Source organism: Meleagris gallopavo, chromosome 1 (genome assembly GCF_000146605.3).
Source record: "Meleagris gallopavo isolate NT-WF06-2002-E0010 breed Aviagen turkey brand Nicholas breeding stock chromosome 1, Turkey_5.1, whole genome shotgun sequence".
NCBI classification, from domain to species: domain Eukaryota; kingdom Metazoa; phylum Chordata; class Aves; order Galliformes; family Phasianidae; genus Meleagris; species Meleagris gallopavo.
Genome location: NC_015011.2, coordinates 46,116,133 through 46,132,317, shown reverse-complemented (window position 1 = coordinate 46,132,317; position 16,185 = coordinate 46,116,133). Strand labels below are relative to the sequence as shown.

At 39.9% G+C, this 16,185-nt stretch overlaps 1 protein-coding gene across 7 annotated transcripts in view; it reads right to left on the bottom strand.

Annotated features, from left to right (window-relative positions):
* Positions 1–4,275: 4,275 nt before the first annotated feature.
* CNOT4 (CCR4-NOT transcription complex subunit 4) overlaps positions 4,276–16,185 on the bottom strand; it is a 39,776-nt gene continuing 27,866 nt past the window's right edge. For 4 of the 7 annotated variants that reach the window (XM_010709574.2, XM_003202179.3, XM_010709583.2 and 1 more), the window contains 2 exons: positions 6,421–6,633; positions 4,276–5,654 (listed from right to left, as the gene is read on the bottom strand). In XM_010709574.2, the coding sequence (XP_010707876.1) occupies positions 5,353–5,654; positions 6,421–6,633 (515 nt within the window). In that variant the 3' untranslated portion in view covers positions 4,276–5,352. The remainder of the gene's footprint in view (positions 5,655–6,420; positions 6,634–16,185) is intronic. The other 3 variants (XM_010709597.2, XM_010709605.2, XM_010709614.2) reach the window with 1 other exon arrangement.

Below are 16,185 nucleotides of genomic sequence, written 5' to 3'. Positions count from 1 at the left end.
AGAGTTAAGATTTCTATCAAAGAAATTTGATCCCAAGCCTGTGGCAGTCTAAGCTCCAAGAACAGATTATCAGCACAGAAGAACCTGCAGACCATCCATCTCAGACTGGCAGGAGACTGAAGCCAATGGGAGGAAGATGGAGTAAGGGTAGGAAGCCGAGCTCTATTGCAGGTTTCCCTATCAGTCACTCAATCTTTACCACATTTCCTTCTCACCTTGCCTCAGCCCAGCAAAGAGCTAAGATTGTGAAAAGCTGTGATCAGCTTTGTCCTAGGAAGGTGCCATCAGTGAGGCAACAGGAATCACCATTTGCCAGAAGAGGAAGGAGAAGGAAGGTAACTACATACAAGCTTCAGGTAATTTGTGAACAGAAAGAGAAAGCAATTCACAAGCCTGTTATCCCACATCTTCTCACCACCCTTTGTAGCCAACACCTAACAAACACTTCTAAACCAGAGTAGTGCATGTGGGGCTGCTCTTCCCAAGCTTTCTCCACACCAGTGAACAGGGCTTTCAGACAAGATCTTGGTCTCCTAGAGGTTTAGTTATAATATTTTATGCAATATTCACTACGAAGATGGGCCATGGAATTGGAAGAAACCATCTGAAGAGTGACAGAGTTGACTGCAAGGTTGTAGTGCCAATTTCTGTCCTGAACAAACTTCACCATCAGTTGCTTATTGTTTGAACAAACAGACAATGCAGCCTCAGTTTTTGATTAAGGTTAAGACTCCTTACTGTAAAGCCTCAGCCTGCATGCTTATTTAGAAATAGTTTAAACAAGTTTTGGTCAAAATTTACATTTCTCAGATAAGCTCAGCTTATCGGCTGTCTATGGGCTGTCAGCACTGGCAGAAGAGGTTTCAGACTCTCTCTGAAGACCTGAGCAAGATTAGCATTAAGACTTGTAACATTCAGGTGCTAAAGCTATGAAATCCCAAGACACATTCTTTGTCATCCCGAAAAGAACAGCAACACTCTGCCAGTACAAGCTTTCTAGACTGCTGCTTTAATGCCACTGCCCTGGTAGTGCCACACCCAGTGTCACCACGTCAGCTCCACCCTGAACTGTTTTCGTCACATACTACACAAACCTAACACTAGTAAGCGTAGGGCAGACTCCAGGAGGAAGGGAAGATGAAGATCTCACTCTCTCAAGTGCTGTATACAAGATCAAAGTGTACTGAGTTTACACCGTTTCTTACACTGTACCTCAAAGCTCTGATGATACTTCATCTTTTTTGTGCTTGGCTTACAGCAAAAACCATAGAGAGGAGAGGACCTGAGAGCTGTTTCCCTTCAGTAGGATGTTCCAAAGCAGGGAAAAAGAGGTGCTGGGATTTGGGAGGTAAGGAAGGAGCACAAGTTTTTACAGTTACTACCTGCATGTTCAGCAGTAGTGACTGATAATACACCAGTGGAAGGCATTCCTATAACTAGCCACAGAGTTGCACAGTGCTGGAAGCTGTAAAGTAGCACTATCCTAAACAGATGTGCATTCACAGCAAACAACACTTCACACATCTCTGCTCTGCGCACACTAGAAATTCCTGTCTGCTGGCATTCACTCACCTCAGGAGTTAGGAGTACCTATGGGCCTTTCAGGTGGGATGGGTGACAACTCCAGGGCCCTGACCTTGAAGCACTGTGCCACCTCTCAAATCACAACACACCTCAGTTCTCAGCAGCACGAGCTTGTATTTGAGCACTACAGCTTTCCCCAAAGGGATCAGTCCTTGGCACTACAGCACCCACCACTCCATGTATCAATATACGCTCCTAAGCTCCCTTGCAACTTAGGGCAACTTCCGGCAACTCCCATGCATCATGGGGAGAGGAACAAACAAGAGCTGTTCTGTGATCTTTTTAGGTGCATTTTCCACGCTCTCTTGCAAGGGTGAGAGAGAAATCAGTATATGATTGCCATCGCAGGGAAAGATATGTTCAAGCACAACCCACTCTACAGAACTATAAGTTGCTGCACTTTCCCTGAAATTCTGCACCTTCAGTGTCTCTGATTAAATGAGCATCCTGGATAAAAGCTATGTCAGGGGAAGGGGAAACGAAAACTAAGAGTTTAAGATCTTACAATACAAACTGCTCAATTTTATGATTTAGAACTATTATGGAAGTAGGCAATAGTGTTTTAAGCATGGTTAGAGCAGCACTGTTGCAACACTGCACTGGAAAGGACACGTGCTTACACTTGTCTGGCAAGTCTCGAATTTATAGAAGGAAAAGGAATTCCTGCAAGGGCTTTTCATCTTAACTAGGAGATGACATTATATTCCGTGCTTCAGATAGATGCAATTTCCTTATAAGATGATGATGATTACTTTCTAAATCAACCTTCAGCATCAACCTAGCACACTACTGACCCCAGAATTACTACAGCTGAACAGAGAATTCTCTGAAAACGCAGCAGAACTTCTGGTATCAATGCATTCAAGGCTAACAACTCCTTTCCTTCCTTTAATGTGCATCCATACTCATTTTGGAGGCATGTGATCCATCCTCTCTTTCTCCAACTTCATCTCCACCACCACCCTTGTTAGCCAAGCACTGTTCTTGTTATCATGCAAGGAAGTACTGAAGATGTTCATAATACAACAAGAAAGACAGGTCACAAACTGAGATGATTACACATATGAAGCAGACACATTAACTTCTTCCTTTCAATGAAGTGCCTGTACAGAACTTCTTGCAGTAGGAACAAACAGTCCATAAACAACAAAAAACTCAGGAGAAACCAACAGAGCCCCACACAGCTGAACAGAGTGAAATGTCTCGTTGCTTTTTAAGCAGGGGTGCAGGAATCAGCACCATATAGCATGTAGAAATAAGCTAACAGGAACACAAGCCACCACACCATCCATCTGAACACTGGTGCATTTTAGCATTATGTGACCCAACAAGAACTCCTTTTTGGGATGGAGTAGAAACAGAGGGAAAGGTCATTCTAGTTATGAATCTTCCTCTCATCTAGAAGCTTGTCAGCAGGCCAACGACAAGCTATCATGCAGCTCTCTCCTGAACAGCTGAAGCCTGTGCTTAGAGGCAATAGACACAGGCACAGTCTTCTTCCAGTGCCTCCTGAACTGTGGCAAGGAGACACATCAAGAAGCAATGAAGATAGCAAGTTTCAGGAATTGCTGTGCAGAGCAGGAAGCAAATCACAGCTACTGTAGGAAGCTTGCTTATTTTCAGGGTCAGGAAGATAATTCCTCTTCCTAACATGGAGCAGGAAGCATTTCACATTATAGCAGGGAATGTGCAGGGCCAACTGGGGCACAAATACTTCCTTTGTTTTGGGGGGGCTGGCACAAGCAGAGCACAAACATGTTTCCAAGTAACCAGGGCACAGGACTGATCTGCTGGAAAAATGCCTGCCCAGACAGAGCACATTCAGTTTGGTTAGTAGTTGGCAGTGAGTACAGTGCTTTTCCAACCTGTGCTATTGTTGGGCAGAAGTACACAGTGCCCATCAAGCAACACTGTATAAAGTGGAGAATTTGTTGTAATCTCATGCAGACTCAACAGCTGATGCAAGGAGGCAGGATTCCCCTGCCAGCTCAGAGTTCAGGGCTCTGCTGTCAGTCCCGTGGCAACAGGGAACATTTTGGGAAGGCAGCCAGACCAAGCTATACAGGTGAGAAATCCTTCTGCTCAGGCATTTCTAGCAGTTCTGGCTCCCAGCCATTCCCATGAGCTGGGCCCTGAAAGATTCAATGCAGCACCTCAGTCACAAAGCTGCTGGTTTTAAATATCAATCAGAGCAGGTCACCAGTTGGAAGCGTAAGAGCTTGTTGGAGATCTTCTGTAGGCTAAGACTTCAGGCCCTGCTGCACAGTGAAAATACTTTACACCTTTGTTTTAAACAAAGATGCTGAAAGTTATAAGTTTAACTAGAATTTTCATCATGCGTTGAGACATTATTATATTCTATCTGTCCCAAGTGACATGGTATATCCAGTTGAGAAAGCATAAACTTAACTTCCATGCTTCAGACTTAAAATGATGCCAATAAAGGTTAAAGGCATCCTCCAGCTATTATGACAAGTAAAGACAACAGTACCCCTTTAAAAATTTAACAATTCTATGCTTTTTCCATCCTTTGGTACAAAAGTCATTATACAGTGCAATATTTCAGTGAAAAAGTCACTCCAATTCAGATGAACAGGAGGAAGAGATCATGCAAGAACATACAGTTTTACCAGATGCAACACTTCAAAATCCAAGTTTTTTTTTTTAAAAAAAAGAAAAGCCAACACGAAGTCATCATCAAGTTCTCTGTTTTATTTAAGATTTTAGTTTTAATTCTGAAGAAAGAGGTACATTTCCTTGGTTTTAGTTTTAGCGTCAGGTTATAACCATGTTTATCTGTTTCTTTTTCCTGTCTTTTCAATACTGCACAAACGTCCAGAAACTACAGGGTTAAGTAAAAGCTGCAGGCAGAGGAGGTCAGAGGTTGCTCCTGATGGTGATCATGTGGCCCCAATGCAGTGCTATCCCAGAGTGCCCCAATCAGGTGAATCTTTGTTTAAAAAAAAAAAGAAAAGAGAGACTGACAGAGGAGACAGAAAGACTGAAGTAAATATCACTCGTGTTTCAGCTGCTTATAATTATATTATGTATATGCTAGGTATTAAATCTGTGAATACTTTTAAAACATTAAAGTTTACTTTAAATCTAAAGCCAAAATTAAAAAAAAAATCTTATTCTCCTGTCTCTAAACCACTCTTCAGCAACATGCCATTTACTCAGCGCTATAAGTGTTTCGGCTTTCAACACGCTTCATGTCAAACCTCTTACTGAGTGACACAAAGTCCTCTTTTCTGAAAAGAAAAAACAGCAATTTCCCTGTGTAGTGCCACACTGAATGCAAAATAAATGGTAGGCCACTGCTTGCCCCACATGCTCAGTAACTTCATTTAAATTAAATACCTTTTTCATATTTCTGCACTTGGTTCTGCATTGCATTTTTCCCCTATTGTAGACTGACGCTTTTCCACTAGGCAGGAATACTCATGTGCAAAAAACATAAGACAGTAATATTCTCCTTAAGCATTGAGACTGCATTTTGATTTCTCTCTCTCTTTTTTTTTTTTTCCTCCTTAGAATGTTTAGAAATTATTTCCAACGGTGCATTTCAAACACCGGCTCAGCAGAAACTTAATGAAAAGATCTGGCCATGACCCTGTGATGGCATTGCATTTGGGGGGGGAGGTTTGATCAGGAACTGGATTCTTCAGAAAGAAAGATATGACAGGGAACAGTAGGTGGGTGTGGGGAGGAGTTGGGGTGGGACACTTCCTGCATTTCTAACGTTGTTTTTTTTTTTTTCCTCCTTTCCTAATGACGATCCAGCGCTGAGCTCTGTAGTAGATCTGTGGGGGTTTTACTGGGGGGTCTGAAGGCTGTCTGAAAGCCTGGGGGTGGGGAATGGAAACTGGTTGGGTTTGAAGGAGGAGAGTAGGGATTCCAACTGGCTCTGTGCAGAGGGATCTGTGTGCCGAAGGGATTACTGTGGTGTGTCTGTGACGGCGCTGCACTGGGGCCGTCCACCTCTGTGAGGGCCTGAAGAGATTTTAGCCAATGTGGAGGATTGTCATCTTGAAGGGTGTCTAAACTGTTTCCTGTGGAGGCTGGGATACCTACAAAGAGAAAGAAAAAAAAACAGGATACAGGCAAGTCAGAGCAGAAGCAAAAAGCCGAGCATGAAGGAGGTCAATTTAACCTAACACAAAGCAACAGTGAGAAAACATGATTAGTTTGTACAAAGAATGCATTTTTTTTTACATTACATTACTATATATAAATTACCCTGCCCACAAAAGATTTAACATTAAATCCAGATAGGAGAAAGTTCTCCTTCAGAGCTCTTTTTCTATCAAGCATTCTGTGCAGCGACTGCATCCCTGTTTCCATGACCTTACCACACTGATCCCCTACCAGTACCCTGCATGCTTCATTCAGTTCCTACTCTGCCTACTTGAATCATGCTTCAGCCTCACTAGTAGGGAAACACAACCAGACAGCCTTATAAAAGAGAGCTTTATAAACAAGTGGAGTACGTCCCTTTTTAAATAGGAAAGTCCAGTTAATGCCTTCAGTGCCTCAGGACCAGCGGCGCACATACCGGACATGCCATCCAGCGGAAGGGACACCTAGGTTGACCCTATAGATAAGCACTGATCACCCTGACTGCCTGCAAAGGTCCTAGGCATGCACTGCAGAAGGTCAGGTGACACTTTATACCTAGAGTTTCCACACAAATTCCTGGACCCTTGAGGTTTTGTGGATGGAAGCTGGAAGAGACCACCGCATACTGACTTTTTTTTTTTCCAGACGTAAATCAGTTTGTGCCAAACACCCATTGGATGGTTTGCCAGCGGAGCTGAAGGAGTGAGAAACGATTACCTGTGATGATTGCGGGGTCCATCCAGCTGCCAGAGCTGTCCCAATTCAGGCTGTCGGTGGTGGCAGTGTTGGACGTTGGTACACTGTGGTTGGCGTTGGAGGGGGAAGAAGCATTGGGCAGTCCACCAAAGCTGATGTTAATGTTCGGTAGAAGTGCCCTTAGCCCGTCCTGCCATTCCTTCATATTTAAACTCTCTACAGAACTGCTGTTGTCTAGGAGATTTACCAACAAAAAAAATGAAAGATAAAAAAATAAAAAGCTGAAGTTAGAAACAGATGTCCTTCTTTGGTGGGGTATGGGATTTTGTTTTTACTTTTTAAAATCAAGCATTTAATACTTTCCCTGTCCAAAAACTAGGGTCAATGTTTATACGGTTGATTAATTATCCAGAGGATTGGCAGGTTTTAAACCAAGTGTAAAGGAGTGGGAGAAAGATTTAACTCCTCCCCCAACTCCCTATTTTTTCAGTTCATGGACTCAATTAATCAAGGGCACAGAGGCTCTCCCTCCACTACTAATCAGGTAAAACATACCAGATCCTTTACAAGAATACCTCTGGCACAAGTCAGCTAACCCAATTCATCTGCTTTATCAATGGGCAGCAGATCTGAAAGGGTTGTCTTCTTTGAAGTATATTAAAATGAAGAAAGGCTAGGTAGGGCTTTGCTACAGAAACCGAACATAATTAAAGCTCTTGAGGAACCAGGGAGGCAGGGGAATTTCACAGGTCTTTTTTGTTTTGTATAGGCTGATCATTCACAGCTCTACAGGTGCTCTTCTGAAGAAAATGGTAACTAAGTTCTCATGAAGTTGGAAGGAACGTGATTTCCTCTTGCAGTTGAAGAACAGTAGAAAAAATTCTTTAAAGACCTGGTAGAGTAAGTTCTGGCACAGCAACATCCTCAAACTTTGGTTAAATGCAAACCAGCTGGATACCACGACTGTCAGATCTGAACTATTTGGCTAAGTTACTCAGGGCACGTATTGAAAAGGGATAACTTGGTTGTCAGCACTACAACATACGATCCCCAAACACAATTTGCAAACCATGCTATCTAAAGCAGAGCATCAGATTCTTCAAACCATCTCCTTCTTTTGGTATGCAAAAGCAAAACAAGCAAGAGTATCCTAGTATTTATAATCAATACAGAAAGCCATATTTAAAATTAACTTGAAGTCAAATATGTTTAAATGGAGAGTTGTGGGTAGCATGCTTGTACTATGCTCTGATGAAAACTCTGAAAATAACTTTTTTTAAAGCCATTTCTGCCTGTCCTAATTGAAGATCTTGATGCTAGCCAGGATATCACTGTGAGATACATACATGACACTGCTACTTCATCGATAGCTGAAGAGATTTAAGTCTTCACGGAAAATTAGAGGATATTGCTAACTTGCAACTCTATACTTGGACCCTGAAAAAAGCAGACTCCCTTGCAACCAAACCTGCCCAGGCAATTTTTGTAAAGGGTAATGCTCAGGAAGAACTGACGTCTTTAGTTAGGTTTTTGCAACAACAAAAAGCAACAAAAGTTCTCGAAATCTTGCGCTTTCATAACGAACTTTCCATTCTGAGACTGGATTTGTATTTTCTATTTAAAATAAACCTGATGTAAGATGTTCTTTCACTCCAGAATGGTAACAACTTCAGTCACAAATAACAATAAGTCATACTTCAGCCTCTATCATCAGATAAACTCAAACCCAAATTTCTACACTGATCTGCTATATCCACTTGGTCAGTGAGGACTGTTGGAACAACCCCTTCATGTCTAATACAGACGCTTGTGCTGGAGCAGCTGTGTGCATGTCCCTGCATTGCAAGTTAGCAGCTGACATCTAGAATGTCTGTGGCCAAACTGCTGCTGCCTGTGGAGCCTGGAAAGGGGCAAAACACAAATGCAAGGAATGTACTACAAAGATCATCCCTTTTGCCTGGGGTTTGTGGGGTAGAATTCACTGGCTGAGGCTAAGCAATCACTCTTCTACAGAGGGCAGTGCATGAACTACCCCGATGGGGAAGAAAGTACTCAAGCGTAAGCAAAGAAAAAATCCTCTAGAAGTAAACTCCAAATCTTCTCTAATACATGCATCACGTTTCACCTAGAGATTCAAATTTTAAGTGCTACAGGTGGAAAAAAACCAAACTAGTAACTGCAGTTCTGTTTTGAGCAAGTAACTCAGACCAGTTTTTCGTAACCTTCGCACACAGATGTGAGAAAAGCAACCCAGAGTCCCAGCTTCTGCATCATTATATCCATGCATGTGTGACAGGAAAGTGGTCTACAAGTCATAGTGGATGAGAACAGGCTTTTCACTGACTTGTCCCGGCTGCTATTCATTTGCTGTTGAGTCAAAGTGCATCCTGCTAGCTTCCATTTCTACTTCCATCACTCCTACTGTGTATGATCTAATGATCTAATGATCTAATATGATCTAATTCCTGTTCTCCTTAGAGCTCCCACTTTTTTCCTTGCAATATGACAGCACACAGACAGTTTTAAGGAACTCACTTTCTCACTGAGACCTGTAAGATTTATTTATTTTAAATCTAGTTACACAATCTTTTTTCCTGGGTTAAAAAAAAAATTGTTTTAAGTGCTAGCCAGAAAAGTCTTTGATTTTTGCCCAGTCCTTCCAAGCATTCATTAAGAAGCTTCCAAAATTCACCTCTCAGGGCAAAATTAACCCTTTCACAATCAGAAATCACTTTGTGATGGATTCCACATGGCACAGCATCAGTTTCCACTTTAGTTTCTCACAACTGCTTCCAAAAGCTTGTGCAAAGCAATGCAGTTCAGTTTAATTACTTCAAGTATGGGGCAAGATGCACACGTAAGATTCTTACTAAGACGAAGTGTAAGCTAACATACTTACCAAATACTTGCGAGTTGGGGATCTGCAAGCTCCCTGTGGACTTGATCACATATTACTAATATCTACAGCATGTCTGCAAAGCTCACAAGTGAGCAAATAAACCACAAACGTGCAATGTATGTATGGTACATGCACACACTATGCTAATTAATATCACTGAGAAAGTTCAGTGAAGACAAAGCCATCAAGATGACACCATTTATAAGAAATGGGATAGGAGAACAAATACCATGTGGCAATAGGCCATCTTGAACTAGAAATCATGGATTATTGTCACACTATACTCCATATACTGAAGACATTGTACAGGGTTCAGAAGAGTCAGAAGGATAATAAGCATTTGCAGTAAAATATTTTCTATGGAACCTCTTCAAGGAATGGAAAAGACTGACACTTTCTGGTGAAGGGCCATTTGTGAGGCAGGCACTGCATACCACTGCTATTTATCCAAACAGAATATAAGAAAAAGGAAAACTTTCAGTACAAAATGGATTTACTAAAAGGATTCAATACCATAAAATGATATTATTTGCTAGCAACAATGAAGTTTTATTTATCAAAGTCCTGTGCTCTTGGGTACAAAAAGAGACAGATTTCAGATGTCCCTTTCTGAGATAGCTGAGATTGTGGAAGCTGAAAAGCAATCTATGACAAAAGAGATTCTGCCTTCTGACAGCAGAGAAAAAAGCAAGCACCACATTACTCAGGCACCTGTAACAGGTTTCCAGCTTCACTAATAAACACAGAGTTGAAAACAACAAACCAAAGCTTCACAGCTTTCTCCCAGCCCCTAAGGAGAAATGCAGCCATTACTCTTATAATGTGGGATACATATTATAAGAGTAATATGGTAAGGGGTTACATGCATTAGGGGGTCAGAGTAGGAGGGATCGATAGAGTGTAGATGGTAAGGCTCTATTCCCCTTCCTGCACCACCCTCTGAATCCTCAGTTACTGGCTGGGATCAGGTGAAACACCCAGCTGGAAAGCATCCTGATGCAAACCAGTACCATGAACAATCTCTGAGCACCATATACAGCAGCACTCAAACCAAAACAGTTAAATCAGCGTGTCTCTGCTGGAGTCTGACAGGTTGTAAGTGTAAGTGAAAATATAAGTCGACCACACAAGTAGAAGTTACACCCACCAACTTGCAAAAATGAGCCCTCAACACATTCTTTTTTTATCAAGTTTATGGCTATCATAAGGGTAGTGCCATATTTATAAACAAAAAGGTTAACTTCCAGTTACTATAGATCCACTACAAATAGCATTTTCTTACTTTACTCAACTTCACTTCCTGATACAAAACACATTTAATTTTTGACTGGCTAACGACTTCAGTTGGACACCATAACCTATGAACATGAAAACCAATGCACTACCCCTTCTCTTTCTGAAGGAGTAGAAATACTGTCTCCTTCAAGAGCCTCTTCCTATTTTAAAGCAGGATGACCAAGGATAGTGGGAAAACATGGAAGAAAACAATTCCAAATCCAGTTAACAGCAATGAAAAGATCTTATACATCAAGATAGATAAACGGAATACATTAGAGATACCTCCCAGCCTAGTTTCTGGGACAAGAAAATAACCTGAAGTTTCACTGAAAGCACCACTATTTGTACAAAAAATATATTCAAATACTGTTCTCTGACTGTATTAAACTTCAGTCTCCTCTTGATGTGCATTTCATAACCCCATCTGGTCAAGTGGAAACTTGAGTTTCCAGAGATAAACAGATTCAACAGTTATGTCACCAACCAGGATATTTCATAACTTAATATATTCTGATAGACAACACAACAATGCAGACCCAGAGGTGTTTCAAATCTGGCTACACCACATTGGTGATGTTGGTTCCTTAAAATTTATGCCCAGGGTAATGGGACACCAAGTCTTAGTACATTTGGTAGGAGATGAACTCACTATGACCAACTCTGTATCAACATTCAAACAGTACCTTCTTAACTAAAAACAAAGAGCACAAGATCCTCACATTAAGAGCACTACAAGTATAGTTCTTTGCAAAAATTATATTCCAATTGTACTAATTGCATAAAACTTAATATCTTTATGCCAGGAGTCCTATACATTCTTGTCCTGCTGAATAGTCAACTATTCTGTAAATGTAGGCTGCAATTATTTTTTTTAATAGATTGGTACCCATCAGCATGCCATGTGCGTGACCATGGCACTCAATAGTGCTGCTGACCAGCCTCAAATAAATAAAAGAAATTCAGAGGAAAAACCACTGTGTAAGAAACGAACATATTGAAATGTCACATAACTAACTGCACAAGCTAGCAACAAGCGCAGAGAGCATCACGGTATATTCAGTAACTGAATGCTTATTGCAATGATCTGACTTAAAGGAGATCCTTTTCAAATCTTCAAGGACACCATAAAATGAAAATTTTTAAGCCTTGGCAAAACAACCAGAATGACAAAGTTGGGACCAAAACAGAAATAACAGTAGTAATTTAAAAAAGGGTCAGGAAGGAGAACCTTAAAGAGTTCACCAAGAGTTTTTCAACTTGATCAGAGACAAGTGTGACCACCAAAAAAAAAAACCCCACACCTTTGCAGTGAGAGATCTCTATCAGTCCCATTTGAATAGATATCACAGTTAACTCAGGCATTCTGTGAAACATTCTGTTAAAGAAACTATTGTCACTTCAGAACAGATTCTTTTCATTTTAGAATGACCTTCCACTATTGGAATTTCTCTTTGGCAAAAAGTTGTCCAGTAATTCACTTTGTAGGAAGAAGAGGACATTCTGATCTACCCTAAAATGAAGTGACTCCCATTATGTGAGATACATTCAAAAGTCTTTGAACTAAAGCCTCTACACTTAACCATCTGAACAGTGATAATAAAAACTATACTTGTGACAGTAATGCAAATAAGTTTGTCAGCTCACAGAGTTTTTAAATACCACTTAAACTGCTAAAGTCTGAAGGACTTGGTTCTCAGGCTCCTGAAACCTGTGATTTCTAGAAATCCCATGAAGTTTAAACCACATGAGGTAACACGCAGATTCACAGAGGTCACTGTCAGAAGATGGCTGAATCTGTCCACATTCAGACTGCAGCACTGCTCGTCAGGAACACAAGTAGCCACTTTGAATAAGGGGTAATAGAAAGTAAAGCTTCACAGACATTCTCTACACATGGGAAGCAACCTGGCAATCTAAAAAAGTTAGACCTTTCTAAATATCATTCCCCAGGGCAGTTTTCAAATGAAGGTCATATGGTCATGATCTCCAGGAGCAAGGGGAGCAAAGAAACAGACGCAAAATTGGGTTTGGTAATAGAGACACTGCTCTGAACTTTAAAGTAATGCAAGTAAAGCAGCTTTCATCTTGCCTCTACATTGATTTCTACGGTTATATCAATTCCACATCTATCCAATTTAAGAGAGGTCATATGAATCAAAAAGCACTATTTTTCACTTCTTAAATAAAGTGCAATTTAACATGCCTGTAAAGTGAGCTATCAAGTACAAGATGAATGCACAGAATTCTAAAGAATGCACTTTAAAGGGGAAAATAAGGGTTTTTTTTCCTAAATTTTGCTTTTTTCTGAAGGTCTGATAGCATAACCTGTGACTAAGTAACTACTGAGAAATATTCAATAAGAAGATTCATATTCACTTTAACGTACAACGTCCGAACTTGTATTAGATTTGAGAAAAGCAATTTTATATTAGTTCTGTCCTTGTGACCGATTTATACATACCATGGCTTAAGAGATCAAATCTAATACATAATTAAAACAACCAGTCACCTAATTTTAAGCTATAAAGAAATTTCACATCAAAGATTCTAGCTGTCTTTGAAACATATGCCTGAGCTTAGGTCAGATGTTATGGAGTATGCTGGAGCACTGCACCTTTTTACCACCAACTTTAATTATTTATTACTGTAATATAGCATTACAGTGTACAACCTCAATCTACACGCAAAAATGACAACATATTTTGTAGTACTTTCACCTTTGTCAGTAAATATCCTTTCATGAGCTAATTCCTCATCCAGAAACGGATCCTCTAAGAATACACAGAGTTCTTCCAGCAATAATACTAGATCTTAATGTAAACTTAAACTGAGCTACAGAGACTGTTAAGACACTGCAATTAAAAAGATAATCTGAATCCTACATGTAGGACAATTTGATAAATCCCAGAAAGATATGCAATTCCCATTCACTTGAGGAAAACAAGTAATTTTAACATAAGAATGTCTGCTGCTTACTATTAGTTCCTGCATCAGGCTTCAATCTCACCAGGTTACACCTTACTTCTCAGTTGAAAAACACACAGGCACAAAGCACAGCCAGAAGATGATGGGGGGGAGAGAAGGGCAAAGGCCCTGTAATGTTCCTGACAGAAATTGGTCTGAGGCACAAGAACTGCAGAGTATTCAATCATAAAGATTACACCAAGAACCGTATCATCTCTGCTGAGGAGAGCAGAGCGCACATGACCTCTGCAGTGGTCCAAACAGCTTTTTTCTTTTTTTTCTTTTTAAAGTAAATTTAAAAGCAGTGTTCAGTCCTTTAACTTCAAATAAAGTACAATCTTGATATTGGTGTAACATCCATTTCGAAGAGTAGCTTCCCTGTACTATGCAAAGATTCAGGCCTTCAGAGGTGCCAAATCTGGCACTTAGAAACTATTAGCTGCATCACTTCCAATATTATACCTCATCAGACAATACTTCAGCTACAGGCAGCCATGGGTCTAATCAGGAGCACAGGAAAGAATGTTCAGCTGCAGTGCTTTCCACACTGCTGCTGACAGAATGCCAAATGTCAGTGAAGACCAGCAAGGGAGCAAGCAGTCTTCTTCAAAGGCTTAGAACAAAGTTAATGGACTAATACATCCTACTGTTAAGTGTAAGACCATCTGTACTTAAAACTGACATTAAACCTTTCATGCATTGCCAGGCCAAGAGGAAAAGTGTAGCAAAATGCTCTTCCAACCCACTACAATCAAATAAAGGGACATGAAGCATCATCATTTAAACTGCATTAGCTGTTGTTAGGAGTATGGGATTAAGTTCTGTACACAGCATTTTGAGTTTGAGTTTTACAATTTACAGAATTGAACAGCAATACGACACAGGTCAGGCCCTCTTTTAGAAAGTAAAAGTAGCAAAAGCAAAAAAACAACCCACCAAATCCTGAAGAACTTCATACCAAATGTTAAGCCAAAAACCACAGGAAAAGGTCAGCATATATGCTGTAATTTCAGTTTCTTTGGATTTCTGCTTCTGCATAAAACAAGTCATGATCTTAATATGAAGTATCACCCTAGACAAAGTCCAAACACCAAAGAAATTTGTGTCCTAAGTGGAAATATGGTTGCATTTCGGGAAAACACCAAGTCAAAGAGTCAGTACTAAAGGACAGGGTTAGTTCTGATACCTCACCCTTCTACATAATCCAAAGTCTAAAACAACAGTCATTGTCAATATATTAGGATGTTTCCTTCTTTCACTAAAACCTTGCCCCAAAGGTGGCATTAGACAAGAAAGGATTTGGCGTTCAAGATGTGCTCAATAGCTAAAGACATGGAATCAGGACAAGACACAAATAAGTAGAACTGTTCAAGTGTGGAAAAGCTCAGGACTTAAGTCTGAATGTAGGCAAGACTCAAAAGTATGCATGATAATCAGTATCTTGGTAAGGTATGCGATGCCATTACTGCAACGACTGCTGGATGGCACCCAAATCCAGCAATAGGTCTGTCCACCTACTTACTGGCTCAGTCTTTAAATATGCATAATTCCATCAGTTAAACTTTGCATATTAAAGAGATAAGCTGCAATAACAAAAAGTCCTTGATAAATCCAAATATTGTTCTACCTATTATTTCCACCTACAAAGACTTATGACATTCAAGACCCATTTTGAAATTCCAGGAACAACTCAAAGTCTGCTGCTATCTCCAATAAGTTTCAGATTAAAAAATTTGATTGATTTTACAGCTGATATTTTCAAAGACAACAGATAAAAAAAAATTTCTCTTCTAAATGGGCTGTAATTCTTTATGTTCTCTACCTCTCTCTATTCACAACTGACAAATCTATCATAGATTCCTAATATCTGTACAAAGAATATAAATGCAATGTGGTATAGAATTAGTCTTGGAAAAGTTGCAATTCAGCCATCTCATTGTTACCAAATTGAGAAGTTCTTGCAATTATGTTTTCATTTGGAATTAAATTCAGGATAATTATGAAATTAATGTATGAAATAACAGCCAGTGTTTCAGAACGTCAATTACTCACATCTTACATAAAACTGACAGGAAACGTAGATTAATTTCCAGCTTTTTATTCTACTTTTGTGTAATTTTATTCTTACACTTCTTCTATGTAATAAAAGCAATGTATCAACCATGCAGTAAGCTACATACTATTTATTTTACCAGTACTAATATGTACATATCTCATATTATCATGTCTCAAAATATATTGAGAATGTGGCATCTATTCTATTCTGTGACCATACCTAGAATTTTAGAACATAACACCAGGCAGGCTAGCAAAGATGACAGTGTATTAATTATCAAAGTACAAAGCTTCCTGATAGCTTAAGGTAATATTTTTAAAAAAAGAAGTATAACACCACACACACACACACACACACACACACACTGCTGTCAGTGTATCTTTCCTTTGGTTTTACATGAAGAATAAATAACAGCTACACAATCTAAGTTAGGACTGTTTTAGCTACAAGCAAGCTGTCTGGAAAGTCATCACCAAACTTTTCTTCTAAAGCATATTTATAGTTTTAATTACACTATAAACTTTCTAACCCATCCCTTTCCAGAGAATAGCAACAAGCCTGAAGTGTTCCTTACAATAGGACCGTGCAT